This window comes from Harpia harpyja, chromosome 16 (assembly GCF_026419915.1).
Source record: "Harpia harpyja isolate bHarHar1 chromosome 16, bHarHar1 primary haplotype, whole genome shotgun sequence".
Taxonomy (NCBI): domain Eukaryota; kingdom Metazoa; phylum Chordata; class Aves; order Accipitriformes; family Accipitridae; genus Harpia; species Harpia harpyja.
The window spans coordinates 16,498,599-16,515,398 of NC_068955.1; the positions used below are offsets into that span (position 1 = coordinate 16,498,599).

Sequence of the window (16,800 nt, forward strand, 5' to 3'; positions counted from 1 at the left end):
TGTTTCTCACCATTTTTCCCATTCAAGCCAGCTGCAGAGCACCTAGAGAGGAGATTTTGAATAGCTTTGGGTCAGTCCACCTAATTTTAAGTAGGCAACTCAAGTACTTTGTTGTCAGTATTTCAAACAGCTCTTTGTGTGGGGAGATCAGCACAGAAACACTGACCCCCTACGGAAGGTAAGGCGTTTGCCACCTTTGCAGATGGAGGATGTTAGTTAGCTGCCCCGCTAATTCAGGCAGCCCTCCTGAGGGATCCCATCCGGAGCTCCTCAGCCTCACCTCGTCACACTTGGCCCCATCTTGTCACTTTATGACCCTGCAGGACCCCAATATTTGGGAGGGGTGCCCCATGCCCAGCCTGAGAGGACCCAGGTGGGTTTGGAAGGAGGATTTGGGGCTGGTTTTTGGAGCCTGGGAGCCTCATGGGCTTTGGGTGGCCAGTCTCCAGAGCACCTTTCTTGGTTGCTCCCTTGCTGAGCATCAGCTCTGTCCACATGGGAACCGTTCATGGCGCTTGCTAGCAGTGAAATGGCTCAGCTGGCGCTGGCGGTGGGTTTTGTCCTCGCAATGCCGTGCATGCCATGCAGACCAATGACCGCCGTTCATGGCACAGGGCATCCTCGGCACCCTCTTCCCTTCGCCGAGGTGGCTGCCCACAGCACGGTCACCCTTCACCCGAGCGCTTGTGGTACATCTCCTTGCTGCCACTTGTACCCCTGTGTGGAGGGATGTAGGTTGCCTTGCTGCTGCTCCCAGCCCATCTCATGGAGTCCCAAGTAATACATCTGCTGATGCGTCATTGTAAAAGTTCCCATGGGAGTACCTGTCCACAGGGAATGGGGTCTTCCCAGCTCTCTGCATGAAGCACTGGCCCAGGAGCTGGCACCAATTTACTATTTGGGGTTAGGCAAAGAGCATCATCTAATAGCAGAGGATATTGGAAAGTGTGGGGCAGGCTTAAGCGCAGTGAGGGTGGGAAGGGGGCTCACTTGCGGGTCGGACAGAGCCAAATGACGTCAGAGAAGGGTGTGTGGGAAGGCGGTGTCATAGCATTGGGACAAAGAGCTGTCTGAGGAGGAAACAAAGTCATTGCTTAGAAAATGGAATATGACCGAGGCTGGAGTGGGCTGATGGGGAAGTGAAAATAGCAAGTGGGGGGTAATTCGAGCAATCCAGGGCTCTGCAGTGATACTTGAAGCACCCTGATAGCATGGGGCTGTCTGCTGAGCTGGGACTGCACCAGCATAAGTCGAGGAGGAGGAGCTGGGTGGGAGATAACAAAATGAGAAGGGGAAGGCAGACAGCGGGAGGGGTACTCTGTGCCTGGTGTCTTGTGTTGCAGAGATTCCCTTGCTCGTGATATGTTTGAAGCATCTTTATCTGATTGCTGGTGGGTCTCCAGGCAAGAAGTGTGAGAGCCCGTCAGGGACACAATCCCTCTGTCCTCCGGGGCTGGGCTTCCAGAGTCCTCTCATCTCAGAAGCCATGCAAACAAAATTTCCCTTACAGCGCATGCCTGGGAGTGTGAGATGCCATTCAGTCTCCCTCCAGAGAATAATTAATTTCATAATAAGTCAAAATAATTTAACTTTGCATAATGGGCAGAAGCGGGCCTAGGCTCCGGAGTTGCGAGAGCAGTAGCATGGAGAACTTCCAGGCACAGTATCTGGCTTGGAAAATGCCGTCAGAGGATTAGGCAAGTGAAATACCTGGAGTCCCTGGTTGATATCTAAAGTCACATCTGATGCTTAGATTTCAAACCGCAGGAGGGGGTGGGGGGAACTTTCCCTTAAGAACTTTTTCTCCAAAAAAACCAAAGCAAAACGCACCAAACAAAAACTCTGGGTGGGACAAAGGGGTAGATATTTATAACCCTGAGGATCAAGAAATCATAAGACATCTGTTCTATTTACTGCGTTTAAATTTATATTGTTATACAAACTCCACCTCTAGCTGTGCAGCTTCTGGAGGGACAAGTTGGTACGGAGTGATCCTGAAAAGATGAGAGAGATTCCTGGAGGAGAGATTTACATTGCGTATCATCTTATCACCAGTCTGTCCCTCTTGCTTTTTTTTTTTCCTCTGCACAGCAAAAGAGATGATTAAAGAGCCAGAGATTTAATTACAGCCAGGTATGCCTAGGGGGAAAACCCACTTGGTGAAAGGACCTTGCAACAACAAACAGAAAGTTCTCCAGTTTCCTCACTTTGAAGGATTTAAATCTATGGAGGGGAGCAGGTTGGAGGGGGAAAGAAAGCAATTAGGCTGGAGTTTGCAAAACACACGGTCCTCTTCCCCCTGTTCAGCAAAGTGCTGCCTTCAGCAGTTTGGTCCTCACCATCAGCTCTCCTTCCAGTCTCACCACCCTCCTGCTCCTCTGCAAGACCTGAACTACTTCTCAAGCACTTTCTGGCATCGCCGTGTCAGTAGAACAACTCCCTTTTCCCCTGCCCAAGGTTTTGCACCAACTTCAGCCTATGCAGAAAAGCCTCGTGATTTTTGTTGCCCTCTGTGGTCTGCCCCAGCCGGTGCCCACCCGCGCGTCCCACCCCAGCCGGCACTGCTCTCGCCCTGGGAACTACCAGCCGGGCACAATTTCAAAGGCAAGAGATATGGGTCCGGTGCGTGGGAGGCTGCCTCTGATGTGAATCATGCTATCTGTGCTAGGGATGGGGCTCTGCACCTTCTCTGCTAGGCTGTACCAGCTTATCTGGCCTGCTGCGCGGGCCTGTCCGACCTTCTCACGTCTTTTCATTTCCAGGCTGTTGGGTGAAAAGGAACTTAGTTTGTTGCTAAGTCTGGGCTCTGTCAAGATTTCGATCGGTGCTGATGGAAGAATCTGTAGAAACAGTCCTGCTTCTGCTAAGTGCGTAGGACCAGCCGAGCATCTGCGTAACTCCTCTAACCTCCACCTAAGGTTAGCTACTTGCGGGTGCCAGTCCTGCTCAGCAGTGGCTCCACGCAGCAAAGCTAGTGCTTCACTGTTCAAAAGTCTTCCAAAAACTAGCACCTCAAACCTTCAAACAGCAACAATCTTTTCCATCCTGAAAGGGATTCCTGAAATTTGTTAATGAGGTTAACAATAAAGTGGGTAATTGGCTCTTCTGAGCACATGGGAGCTGCTGCCTTCCCAGAAATCAAATACAGTGGTAGAGGTAGAGTATTTTTCTAAGTGATCAGCTGAATTAGTGTAACAAATCCCCAGTTTGGCGAATCCAGCATAACAACAAGGAGAGATTTGGCTGTTCTTATGCATTTATTGGGAGACTTATTTGCCTTTAAAGAAGGAGGGGGGAGGAAAAAAAAAGGTGAGTTGGTTTTTCCTATGACATGTGTACACAGCCACAGGCAGTGCCTGTTATTTCACTTGCAAACAATTTCCTCTCTCTTTTGTTTATTGATGACAGAAGGCATTCCAGCCAGGTACACTGGCACTTCCCCGACTTCAAAGGAGGTCAGGTTACAAAGGCAAGCACCATCCAGGCAAAATGAAATGCAGGAGGGGAAGGCCCCTCGCAGTCGATCTCGGGGGGGGGGGGGGGGGAGGTTACATGCAAGGGAAAAGCCCAGAACATGCCAGCAGGAATAAAAATAAGGATAAATCCCGTTGCTGCATTGTCAGTGCCACCAGGGCTTGTCCATGGGAGTGGCGACAGCCAAGTCATCTGGGATGCCCCGGTACCCCCTGGCAATGGCAGCACACGTCCAAAACCTTTCATGGGAGAGCACACGTGAACCACCTTTGGCTTCCTCCTTCCCAAAGATGCCTGTGCAGGTGGCTGCCGCTCATGCAAACTGGGGGACTGTGCGCCCAGGGAAAACTGCAGGCTGGAAGTAATGGGTTTTCAGGTCTAAATTCAGACTGGAAGTGAGGTTGGAGCTCCTGGTGACTGGAAACATTATCCAGCGCCTAAATCAAGGCGCTTTGTCCAAAATCAAGACGATGGGCCTTGCCTGCCTGGGGCTCATGGCTGGATCAGCAAAGACCGTGCTGGGGAGGGAGTCGGCAGCCCAGGTAACCAGTGGGGAAGCTGCAGTCTGTATAACCCAAGGATAGCTGCTCAGCCCCAAAAGGAAAGCAGGTGACTTGGGCTGACGCTTGCCCTTGGAAAAAGTCCCATCGCTGAGTCAGTTGGTTCAGCAGTGGTGTTTTACCTGGCGCTCGTATTGCCACAGTCCGAGGGATGGGGAAGCTCGTGCTGAATGCCAGCCTTGGCACGAGGACCGTCTCTCTGCCCTGCTCACTCTGGGGACAGCCCAGTCTGCATATCTCCAGGTCCTGCCTCCTCAGAGCCTGGCTTTGCTGCAGCGGTGCTTGTTGCCTGCTCTTAGGTGCTCACGTGTAGTGACGGAGACGTTTTTGGGTACACCACTCCCGTGGCCATCAGACCGGGCTGCTCTGGGACATTGTTGATGATATACCCCAATGACTCAAGGAAGGGCAGGGACCAGGCTGTGCCTGCATGGTGTATCCCAATTAAATATGCTGTTCAAGTCCGGGCAAATTGAGAAACATTTCCTTTCCTCCTGTGGCTCAGCAGAGCTGAACTGGGGTTCGGATGATGCCACTGCTGAGTCAAGCCATGCCCTGCGATGGGGCTCAGCCCCATCCCGTGTGACTCAGCACAGACCTGGCTGGGCCGAGCCGGCAGGAGGGACTGGGAAGTTGCAAAAAGTTAATGATGATTCTTCGTTTTAGGAGCACTCAGCTTAATGAAGCCTTACTCAGCAGCTTCTCCACCCACCCCCCGAGTAGGAGCCACTGGGGCTGGTATCAGCCGCCTCCCGTGTCCGCTGCAGGGCTTTCAGCCGGGATGACTCAGGTCACCTCATGCATCGTCCGAGCATTCCACTGCAGCAGGTCCACTAGTGTCCCCGAGGCCACTCAGCGGGTGACATGACCGGGGAGAAACACACAGGGCCTGTGCCACCATCACACTGTGGCTGGGCACACATGACCCAAGCTCTCAAGCCCTGCCCAAGGGTGGGGATGGGGACAAAAAGGAGGCAGGAAAAGCATTTACTGGGAACCAAAATGTCTGCTTGGCACAATGCGCCCTCGTGTCAAAAATTGCCTGTGCTCCGAAGCCAAGTGAAGGGTTGAATTTTGATGTTTTCCGTTAAGATGTAGCGTGTTGGAAAAACAGTCAATTTGTAGCTATTTTTCTTTATGGCAACTTTATTTTCACTCTATTGCTGTTTGCTTTTTGCTTTTTTTAAATTTTAGTAATTAAATTGCTTTTTCTGGACTGCTTGTCATAGATTAATATTTCCTTTCTTTTTGATAACTTTCTTATTTATTTTGCACTCATTTCCTTTTAGTTGAGTTTGGGTTTCATCCTTAGGACTAACACAGTAAGGTTGAGCATGGCGTAGCATCATTCTAGGTCCAAGCAGAGTACCGAGGTTTTCTCCAGGATGGACTGCCATTGAAATGAAGCCATCCCACCAAACAAAGCGTTTTGAACTAGAGCTCTTCTTTCAAGTCGAAGGGGTTTTCTCTTCGATCAAACCAACCTTTTCAAGCCAGGGAAAACTTGGTAGATTCCTATCTGTCCCTCCCCCAAAATGCAGCCAGTCAGGCTTCATTTTCACAGTAATCTCTTCCAGCCTCTGTCCTCTCATGTCCACTTGGGCCAGCATCACCTGAAGTATGGGAGATGCTGAACAGAGAAATAAAATAGGGAATCTTTGCTCTGCGAAGTGCTGGAAAAGCCAAATACTTCCTGGAGTTTAAATTTTTTTGCTCCTCCTTCCCTCCCCCTCTCCCCCAGTTTTTATTTAAAATCTGTAAAACCAGTTCCCCGTCCTTCACGTCTGCATGTACTGCTGGGGCTGGGTATTAGCATGTCTGTCATACTTGTTTCCTGCCTAAAAATGATGAACCATCCAATTTGTATATTTACAGTTTAAAATAATGGCAAGAGAAGGTACAGGAAAGGAGGCATTTTCCTCCTCTGCATACAAATGTACAGTTTTATTTTGGAAGGACTTGCCAAGGATGAAGACCTTAGCATTAACTGTATTTCACAAAAACAGCACAAGTTAGAAAAATTCATTTGTATCTGCAAGCATCTTTAGAAAGTTTCAGTCACCGCTGGTGAGTAGGCAGTGATGGTAAACTCAGGCGTACATGCTGAGTAAAGACTTTCAGCTGACGGGATGGATCTATCGCTAGGATGCAAAATGCTTGAAATAATGGATCATGTCTTCCAGCCATTTACCACAACAGCGAGGTCCCTTTTACTCCAAAAAAAACAAGGGAATAACCCATTTGCTTGAAGCACTGCAGCAGTTCTCGTTTGAGCTTGTTTAAATTGTTATATAGCGGGCCTAACAGTGCTCGTGTGCTTCCTTCCCAGGTTGTCCAGGGTCTGGTCACTGGAAAACTCACTAACCACTGCACAGAGAGGACCCTGCTCAGGCTCAGCGTCTTCATCTTTGCTGGCGTCGGCCTAGGCATGGTAAGGCTCAGCGTGAAATCATCCATGGGGCCTTTTAATAATGCAGCGGAGCAAGGTCCATGAGACCTGGCTGCAAGTTCTGCCCCTTGAAATGCCACCGCTGGCTTTGCTGGGTGGTCCTTGGGGGCGAAACCAGCTTTCCTGGGCCTCTGTGCAAGCAGAGCCACGCTCAGCACAAAGCACTGCGCCAAATAACAATAAAAAGCTGCGTGACTAATAGTTACTGGGATTTAAAAAAAAATTAATCTCACACAGAAACTTGTTAAATCCCTCCTGAGTCACTGGCTTTGCATAGGAATCCTGCCCTCAGTCTTGTCAGCGACTGCATTTCCTGAACTACCCAGAAAGTAAATGAAGATTATGGGGGGGAAAATCATTGCGGTTGTACGCTGCTGCGAGACAGTGGAGGTTGTGTGCTCTTCTTCTGGGGCTTTATTTTTGCCTAATTCCCCCAAGCTGAGAGTATTCAGGGAAGGAGGTAGCAAGGCAATAATCTTGTTCCCCTGTTTTGGGATAAGTGACGTTACCCGTCGCTGGTTGTATCTGCATGGGCGACAGTTGATGCCAACCTCAAAAGGTAATTGGAAAACTGAGTTGACGTAGGGAGCTCTGCTGGTAATCGTGTTTGCTCAGATAAGCCATGCTCAGGGAACCGATAGATCTGCCCAGGCCACGGGGACAGAGGAATGGTGCGCACTGGTCCCCATCAGTGAGGTGGGCCCAAAGGATGGTCGAGCCGTGTCAGCCGTGTGACATTCCCTGCAGGATTTGGCCTCGAACCGTGCTGCCGGGGTGTTGGTGCTCCCGCCGGCAAGGGTAGGATGGGTGCCGTTCCCACAACTGCGCTGCAGCCACAAGGAGGTCAGGGCCAAATCCTGGAGGGTATTGAGGCTCGTGGTTCCCAGCTACACGGATGAGATGAGGCACCTACGCACCTTAGCTATTCTGAGGCTGGGAAGGGAGGAGGATGGATGCAGACGAAGGGTTGGCTCTGCAGATGGAGCGTGGCCCCCCTCTCGGAGATTTCGGGGCTTGCAGAGATGCTGCCGGGTGGTACGATGCTTGGGAAGGGCCCCTCCCGGCTGGTGTCATGTGGTTTTGGCTGGCATCGATGTGCCCCCTTAGCATGGGACATCTGCACAGGGCTTGGTGCTCCTGAGCATGGCCCGGGAAGGGCTTTGAAGGTCTCGCCATGGTTTTTTGGCCAAGGGTGGGAGCAATTAGGTGGGACCAAGGTGGACCTGGCCCATCCAGAGACCTGAGCACACCCAACTGGGGGCAGGGCGGGGTGCCGCTGGGACCGGCTCCCTGTGCCAAAGTCCGGTCCCATGGGAATCAGGCAGAGGAGCAACATGGGCTAAATGGCTTTTGTGCACTGGGGTCTCACTGAGAGGGAAGGCTGGAGGTGGCTGCAAGTAGAAGAGAAAGCCTCAATGGCAGTGGAGGGGCACATGGGGTGGCACAGCTTGCAGCGGCTAATGCCGCAGCACAGGGAGGCTCACATCGGCTGCGCGGGGAGGGGAGCCAAGAAGGGAAATCGTTTTGGAGTTGGCAATTACGCCAAGCCCAGAGGCCTGTGGACATCCTGACAGCACGGGCCGGGGGACAAGGGTCAGCAATGACTTCCCACAAGAACTATTCATAGGCAAACGCAGCTGTGATCCTCTTCACCAGGGACGCCTTATTAAAAAGCGCTCTGTTCGAGCGGCTGCCGAGAAAACATCCGTTTCTGGGGTGGCTTTCTGTCTCGGTGGGGATGAGTGCTGTCACAGCAGCAGGCCCCAAATGCAGAGATTAATGCATGAAGCTTTTAATCCTGCACAGCCGCTGGTGGAGGAGCATCACGCCCACTGAGCTGTTGCTGCATCTGGCGTCCAAATGAAGCAGATCCCCTCCCCAAAGGGTGGAAGCGAGGAGAAAGGCTAGCTGTTAATAAAAGACACTCCAAAACCCATCTTCACATCGCTGGGAGGTGGGCTGAAGTGTTTTTTGGAAGGCTGGCACCGGCAGCAGCAGACAGACAGACAGCAGTGCAGCTGGGAAGAGGCTTCAGGATGTTCCCAGCAATCGGCAGCTGGAGAAGGGAAGGGTGGGCTGGGAGCTCGGCAGTAACACCTGGAAAAGGAGAGGAGGGGAGAGCCAGTGTCTGATCTGCAGATGCAAGCTGGGAGCATGTGGGCAGGGGTGTAGGAGGGCTTGGCGTTTGCGACAGGGAAGTTTTTCTCTTTGAAGGCGCGGCTGTGCCTCGTCCTGCCTCGCTGCCTGCATTTCCCAGGCATTTGCTTTTTGAGCCTGTCTGCTGAAACTCCTGGTTCTGCCTCCCGCACCTGAAAAATGCCTTCAGATCTGCTCAGGTCAAAAAGCCTGCTACCTACCCAGCAGCTGAGGAGCAACAGAGACCAGGCTCTGCCTGGCTCAGTCCTTTCCGAGTGCCAGGGGAGCGAGGAGCCATTTCCCCCAGCTTTACAGAAGGCACAGACGTAGCTCTGCTCTTTTCTGCCCACTTGGTTCAGCCCATGAGGGAATTCATACAAAGCAGGGGGAGGGGGGCAGGGGTTAAAGCTGGTTTTTCCTATGAGCTCTGCAATGTTGTCCTGCAATGACATTTGCCCTAGCAAGGAATTATTCTCCCTCCATCTGAGTGTTTATGTACCAAATACCTGTTCCTCTGTCTTTGTTCTCTGGTTCCTTAATCAGAAGTGCCTAGATCTTAACCAAAATCTAGGCAAAGAGCTTCTCCGAGGAGAGAAATCCGGCTGTGTGTGACTCTTGAGGGGAACTAGGAATAAACCTCAATATTTCCAAGTCATTAGTAAGCAATGTCTCTGGGCTTCTCCATCTTCTGTAGCCGAGAGGCAGGGACCAGATCTCAGGAGAGAGAACTCCAGAGAATGAAACTTCTGGCTAAACCAGCGACAGAAATGTTTTCCAGCCACAATAACACACTTTGAGCCATGGGTGAGGGCAGGAGACTTGCAAGAAAGGAGGAATTTCCTTTCCATGCCCCAGAGAAATCCATTCGTTTGACCAGCAGGGCTTGTGAATGAGCCCAGAGCCGCTCTAGCCCCACGGCTTAGGGAACCTCACTGCTTTTGTTTCAGTATTAAACAGCTGGAGGGATGTCTCCACTAGGAATATGTGCAATAACAAAATCATTACTCTCCCTAATTATGCTCGCTAATGTGCACTTATGGCCAGAAGACCTATTCCAGATTACTGAATTCCGTGAATTTATTAGCAAGGAAGCAGCAGAACAGGATTAGAAATCCCAAAGGTACAGCATTACATAATGCAGCGTGCTCATTTATTTTGACAAGCTCAGTTTAGTTTTAATTATTTATGATAATGAACTGAAATGCCTTCTCTAGGCTGTTTTGTATAAGTAATGGAGGCTTCCTGAAGTACACCACATGCATCTGCTGTTCAACATTTCCTTAGGAGCTGGACAAGAGACAGAAGATGAGGGGAAGGGTGCGGGGACATCACTAATTCCCAGATGCTAAAAATACCCACAGCAGTGCCAGAGAAACGTGCTGCCACATTGTAGGGTAACATTTGCTACTTGCTCCACATGCTTGGAATAATTCACTGCACACAACTGGTGGGCTCTGAAAGACTCTGCAATGGCCAAAGCCGCACCATCATGTATCAGTTGTAGCTCCCACAATTTACCTAAGAAGTCATGGATTTGACTCATGATATTTTTCTAGGTTGTTTCTTGCTACAGTCACCACTTGTGCTCTCTAATGAACCATGGTCCATTGTGTCCTGTCCCCTAGGCCCTGATGAGGACCGTGTGGCACTACTGCATCGTTGCGGTGCCAATGGTGTTTGCCTTCGGCATGCTGGGCACCATCACTGACAGCATCCTCACCAAGGCCGTCCCCTCCTCCGACACCGGTAAGACTCAGCAAAAAAGATCAGACTGGTGTTTTCTCGGTTTTGAGTCCATCAGGTTCTTCCCAGCTCACACCACCGCTATGGAGCGCAGGGGCACAGTCATGGCAAATGCTCAATTCCCTGGGAGATCTGGCTTGGCAGTTGCATGTGATGGGTGTCAGCAGAGCAGATGAACGGGGACCGGTGGTGTTAATACAGGATGAGCTTGAACAACATTGAGCAAGCATCCCGCCACCCAGTGCTCCCAGTCCGCCGCCACCTGCTGACATCCATAGTGGTGGAGGCAGTAAGGGAAGGCTGTCCCAAACTCTCCCTCCCATGGGAAGCCAAGATATGTTAAAAAAAAAAAAGCTGCTGCTTTTCCACCACGACGGTGACTGAGATGGCTGCTCGTTCACATCTTTTAACTTAGGGCATCTCAGGAGGGTATTCTGGCTTGCCCTTTGGAAACATGTTTTGCCTGATGCAGTAATTGCCCCCCCCCCCTTACATTTTGGCCATGTTTCAATCAAAGAGTTACTGTATTTCTCTGTACAAGGTGGCTGAAATGCAGTGGTAGACTCACAAATCTTTATGCCTGCATTTTTAGTTCTTTTGCTGAAGAATCTATGCCTATGTTATTGTCATGGGACCTTTGCTGAGTTTGTTCTGGGATGGAGCTGGGTTAACCTGGTTTGATGTCTTTTGCTCAAAGCTCTTTCAGGGTTTGCTCCCAGAGCTGCATTCTCCAGGTACCTGAGACTCTCTGTACTTCAGCTGAGCCTTTCTGGGATGCCAGCCTGCACCCTTCATCTTCCCTAGCAGCCACCTGAGCAGATGATACCTCTGCACAGACCCTACCAAGAATGGGAGTTATAGTTTGCACAGCCCATTAGTGAAGTTTATAAAGTACTTTTGAGATGCTTCTGGATGAAGAGCTTTTCTAAATGTCACTTTAGCAGTTTATTGGTAGAGCTGACCACCACATCTCCTAAAAGTGCTGGGAGCCTGTGATTTCTGAGTGCGATATACTTCTACCTGGGTGGACCACTTAGTTCCCAGGGAGGTGAGGACTGGGGATGTCTCAGCCCCTCCGCTCGGCCGGGAAGAAAATCTGCTGTTTCATGAGTTGGAGTGATGTTCATGTGAGGAGGGAGAGCCAGGGGGGAAGGGCACCAAGCGGCTTTGGGACATACAGCCAAGCTGGAATTCATCCAGTCTCTTCTCAAAAGGGCTTTGTGAGGAAAATCAGAGCATTGCTTGGCTTTTAAAGCCCGGAGGCAGGCTTCGCTCAGAGAGGAAAATGGGTTTAGTTGCCTCACTCTGCTCCCCACTTGCGTATGTTGTTAGGTCAGCCTGCGCCTCGGCGGGGTGGATGGTCCCCGCATGGCAGGGCAGGATGGCAGGGCAGGACACAGGCAGCCCACGGGGTGCTGCAGATGGTCAGACGGGGGTTGCGGGACATTGGGGGAACCATGGGCTGTCTGGGGCTTTCTCCTGCCCATCTGTCCTGGGCTGAAGCCATGCCAAGTGCTACTACAAATTGCAGAGTTACAGCTGGCTCGAAACTGGGCATACCAAGGAGGGATGCTACTGGCATGGAGGATCACAACGCTGGGGGAAAACCCTGTCTCCGCCACTCCTGCCTGGCCCTCGCCTTTCAAACCGTGCTTTCTCCTTGCAATGTTTCCGAGGGAAGAGGCATCTGATGGTTTTGTGCTTGTTTTGGATGCACTCGGGCAGGGGCCAGGGCGAAGGCAGGAATGCCTGACGCAGCAGAGCCGGCGAGCTGCCTCTCCACAGCAGCTGCAGCAGTGACAGCGTGGGTGTCTCGCAGAGAAACGCGGCTATTAAAATGCCTGCCATCCGTTTCTGGCCGTGGGTGGCACCCCGCAACGGCTGCTCCACCCGTACAGCAGCTAAAAGGCTGCTCCTTCCTATGCAAGCCCAAGACCGGCTCTGCAAAGTGAGCGTTTCGGTGGTGCATTAGAAAGCCCCACTTTTCTAAAAGCCTGGAAATGTGGCTTTACAAAAAAGCCTCGCTGTCGCTGCATCAAAAACCTGAGCGCTAGCTTGGAACAACTTTTAGTTAATGCAAGGAAATCACACATTGAGAGTTTGTCTTTGGAAACATCACTTTTGAGCCTTGCTGCTGTCTTTTCCTGATGTTTTTGCCAGCCTGGGGCCAGCAGAGCCCATGGAGGTTTTTTCTTTGGGCCAGGGACAGGCTTTCCAAGGAGCTGGAGTTTGGGCTGAGCTCAGTTGTCTGCCTCATCGCAGGGCTGGAACGGATGGGGCATTGCAGGAGGATAACCTGTCCGCCCTTGCTAGACACTGAGTCACCATCCTTGCCTTTTAAATAGGTGCCTTTGAAAGGGAATGGTGGGACGTAGGATGGCCCCATCCCTTGTGTCCATCATCCTGCTTTCAGGACCAATCCAAGGTCGCTTCCTACCAAAGCTGATGAGTTTGCCACTTGCTCTTTGCTTCTGGCTGGGGCTTTGCACTGAAGCACAGATAGCGGAAATGATTTCATTCGTTTCCCTTTGATATTTTTTTCCCCTCTCCTCATCTTCAAAGGCAGGAAGGGAAAATTCTGCCCCACGTGCACGTGCTGTTCAGCTGGGCGTGCGAGCTGGTGGGAGGGCAGCCCCAAGCCCAGGGGGACTTGCATCCGGACAAGCACTCCTTGTCAACGCCAGTCCCTCCTGGAGAATGGAGGTCTTGTTTCTGCACAGAGCCCCCCACCCTCACGGGAGGGAGGGAGGGAGGGAGGGAGGGAGGGAGGGAGGAAGCCCGGCAGAGCCTCCCTGCATAACGGGCCCACGTTTCGTGATTTTATTTGCACATCAGACGCAAAACCTTAGGAGGAGAGCTTGCAGCCAGGCAGGGCTCGGTACGTTGAACCCCCCAGCTTTGCTCAGGCTTTGCTGGTTCGAAGGCAGCCGCTGGCAGTGATGACTTAATCATTAAATTAGGCCCCGCGATTGCCCCACGGGCGTGTGGCTGATCTGGGCCAGCACCATCATCTGAGCGTGGCAACAGGATGTGAGCTGGAAAGGATAGCGAGCCAGGGCACCCAGCACAGCGGAGGGTGGGAGGAGGGACGGAGCCGCCTGGCTTGGGGAGCTGCCAGCACCCAACCCTGAAACCTGCGGGAGGGCAGGAGGGCTGGGGCAGGAGAGCAGGATGGACTCCCGGCCAGGTCAGGTCATGCCAGGTATGGGAAAAGGGGGGGGAAAGCTGGGGAGGGAGAAAAAAGGGCAGGGAAGGTGCAGAAAGTAGGATAGCCATGATGAAGAAGGTGAGCATGTGCGTTGGCAGAGCTGCGCAAAATGACACGGGAATTTTTCTGCTGACGTGATGACTTGTCCCAGTTAAAGTTCTTGCCTTAAATGAGATCCATCACATGCGCAGCTTTGCAACAGAGCTAGGGCCACACTGCAGAGCTGAGATTTACAATGTCCCAAAGCTCGAGGGTGTCTGACACGAGGGATCTAATTTAAGCCCATTAAAGAGAAATTATCTTTCTCAGCAACATGTTGGAGAAGTGCAGAGGGAGAGCCTGGCCTTTTAAGAGGATTGATTTCTGCTCTAGAAAAAAAAAAGGAAAGGAAAGAAAAAAAGTGCCTCCTCAATCATAAGAGCCAGTTTGGCAGTTGTACGTAGTAATTAGTTTAATTCAAATACCTAGAGGGGAAAAAATAATTGCAAAACCTGCCCAGAAAGTTTGGTGCTTGTGGGATGGTTCCCATTGGCAAAGGGTCAAGGCGAGGTCCCACCCATCGCCTTTGTGTTCCCATGCGCGGGAGGAGCGCTCGGCAGCGCTTCCTGGGAGATTTCCCTCTCCGCATGGCTACGCCCTCGGCTTGGGCTCATTGCACAAGTATTTTAAGCATGCTGATAAAAGCCCAGCGGTTGCTGGCCAGCATTACGTGAACACCTGGCTGCCTCTTCTCTCTCGAAGCCGGGGATCATTTCCCTGTGGCTACCCACGTTAAATATTGCACTCGGCTCCACATCTTCTTACATGTGGGACAGCATCCTCCTCATGCTTCCCAGACGCTGCTGGTCTTGTGCGGTGACAATGCCTCAACACGTGCCTTGGTGGAAAATTGATGCCAACAGCCCAAATAATCATACTGATAGTAAGAAAAATAATTGCAAATGTTATTTCAGAGCAGGGCACAAGTTTCTTGTACACACTGCCAGCCTGCCCTTCCTCCCAGTGTTGGGGGCTAATGATTTTTCTGGCTGGCCAGCTATTTTCTGCTCCCCGAGTGTGATAGTTGTCCTGCACAAAGACCGCAGGGCAAAGAGTGTGGCGGGTGCATGGGGGCCAGCTTTGCATCCCGTGGGATGTCCTGGCCATCCGTCTGCACGTGGAAAAAACCTCTGCCTTTGCCAAACTGGAGGTGCTTCCCTGTCCGCTGGGTTCCTGTTAACGATGCAGATGGGGAAGCTGCTGGAGAGGGAACAGGCCCAACCGGGCGAAGGGCTTGCATTTCCATCCAAATTGAAATATCCGTTCTTTTTGCAAAGGGGGGGTGGGGAGTATCTCAAGGGGGTTCAGGCTTTATCTGTGGTTTTATTTATTTATTCTTAAAGACCTAGTTAGACCTAAGCTTCTCGCTGCTGCTAAGCCCTCGAAAGCTATTCCTCTGTCCCACAGTAGAGAATAAATGGCAATAGCAGCTCAGGTGGAACAGGGCCATCTCAGGTAATTATGATATTGGAAGAATCTGTGTGATTTTCTTGGAAGTCTCAAACACGACCCTAGAAATTACCTCTCCATCCCTAATGCCATGCAGTAGTTACCAGCCCTGTTGGGTGCGACATTCAGAAGCATCTTCTGGGGCCAAAGGCATCCTTGGACCCTGGTGAAGGCAGTGGTGAGCACCAGCTTGCCTTTCGGGCAGCGTTACGGTTATCCAGACCACTCAGTGAAGAGCTTGTGGTGGAAGCTAGTCCCTCCAGGAGTCCTTAGCCTTAACAAACCCTAACTGGACCTCTATAAATTAATGCAAGAGATTATTTGAAGTGATTTGCTACTACTGCGGGGGAATACCATCAGGAATGAAGGGGATCCCACACGCTCTTATCTGCTTTTCCATCCCAAGACTTGCTCTCACCCTAACATCTGCGTGTCTCTGCCTTCTATCTTAGGTACCATGCTTGGGATTTGCGCCTCGGTGCAGCCCTTGACCCAGACGGTGGGCCCAACCATCGGTGGAGTTTTATACAAACAATTTGGAGTCACCTCCTTCGGCTATTTACAGCTAATTGTCAATATAGGTTGGTTTGTTTACCTCTTAAAGAGTAAAATCCCACGGAGAGAGATGAAAAGCCGGTAATTCAGTTGCAAGAAGGTAACCCCCTTACTTTTTCCATAGAAATAAAGATGTTCTTGAGGGGGTTTTTTGATTCCATAAACCTGGAATAAAACTGTTTGAACAGCACCTGCATTTCATCAACATTTGCATCTAGAGTACGGGACAGATTGGTTTGCAAAGCCATGCTGGAGCAACTGGTGGCCTTGGGACGCCTGGAGCTATCAGGTCCCCCCCCAGCAGCAGTGGCTGTCATTGCAGGCAATCGTTCCAGATCCTCAGCTGTTGTCAGTCAGCATTCCTGCTTGGATTCACCGAAACTAGGGAGCCGGTGCCTCTGCTCTGGTTTGGCCTTTTATTTCACCACCACCCCCCCGCCCCACAACGGTACCAAGGAAAATCAGGGTAAAACACACCCGCTTTTAAGTGTCATTTTGCTACATTAAATGCACCTCTGGCGTTCTTGTGCTAGAGGGGGATCGAGGCCAAAAACTTTCAAACGCTGTGGTCAAAGGTTTGCTATATCCACAGCTCAATCATGTGCAACCCTGCCTCTGGATGAGCCTGGCGGGCAGCAGCACAGCTGCCGTCAGCGTGCAAGGAGGATGCAAAGCCCCGATGTAGCACGCTGCAGTGCCAGAGTCTCCCGGCTGCATCCAGAAACGAGGGCCAACCCTCCTTCCAGTTTTGGTTTTGTTTTTTTTTTTCCTCCTGTACTGGGTCTCTCTTGCTCTTACTACAGGCTGCTTGTAATTACATACTTTGCAACTTCCTCTAGTACAAAGTCTCCTGCAAGAATTGCACTGATATTGGGAGGGGGAAATTACCTGATTAAAATTACCAAGTTTGGAGCATTAGTAGCAAGTACTTTGCCTGCTAAGCTCATAGTCCTGACTGCTGGAGCTGAGTCGTGTGCCGCAGCATTGCTCTCGAGGAAGCCCAGGTTAGTTAGTGATAATTGAGCCTCACAAGACAAAACTTCAGTACTTTTATCCAAAAAATTAGCTGCTCTGTTCTCCAAGTTTCTTGGTCCGAGTACTATAGGAAAAAAGACCATCTCTGTTCTTCCCAGTTATCCTGTAGAAATTTAACTCGATCTAGAGACTGCAGAGGTGGCAGGAGAGAG

General features: G+C 51.1%; 1 protein-coding gene across 2 annotated transcripts in view; it reads left to right on the forward strand.

The window, feature by feature from the left end:
- Positions 1 to 15,803, forward strand: part of SLC22A18 (solute carrier family 22 member 18) — a 62,897-nt gene extending 47,094 nt beyond the window's left edge. For both annotated transcript variants that reach the window (XM_052811749.1, XM_052811748.1), the window contains 3 exons: positions 6,364 to 6,465; positions 10,245 to 10,365; positions 15,511 to 15,803. In XM_052811749.1, coding sequence (XP_052667709.1) covers positions 6,364 to 6,465; positions 10,245 to 10,365; positions 15,511 to 15,698 — 411 coding nt within the window. In that variant the 3' untranslated portion in view covers positions 15,699 to 15,803. The remainder of the gene's footprint in view (positions 1 to 6,363; positions 6,466 to 10,244; positions 10,366 to 15,510) is intronic.
- Positions 15,804 to 16,800: the final 997 nt, after the last annotated feature.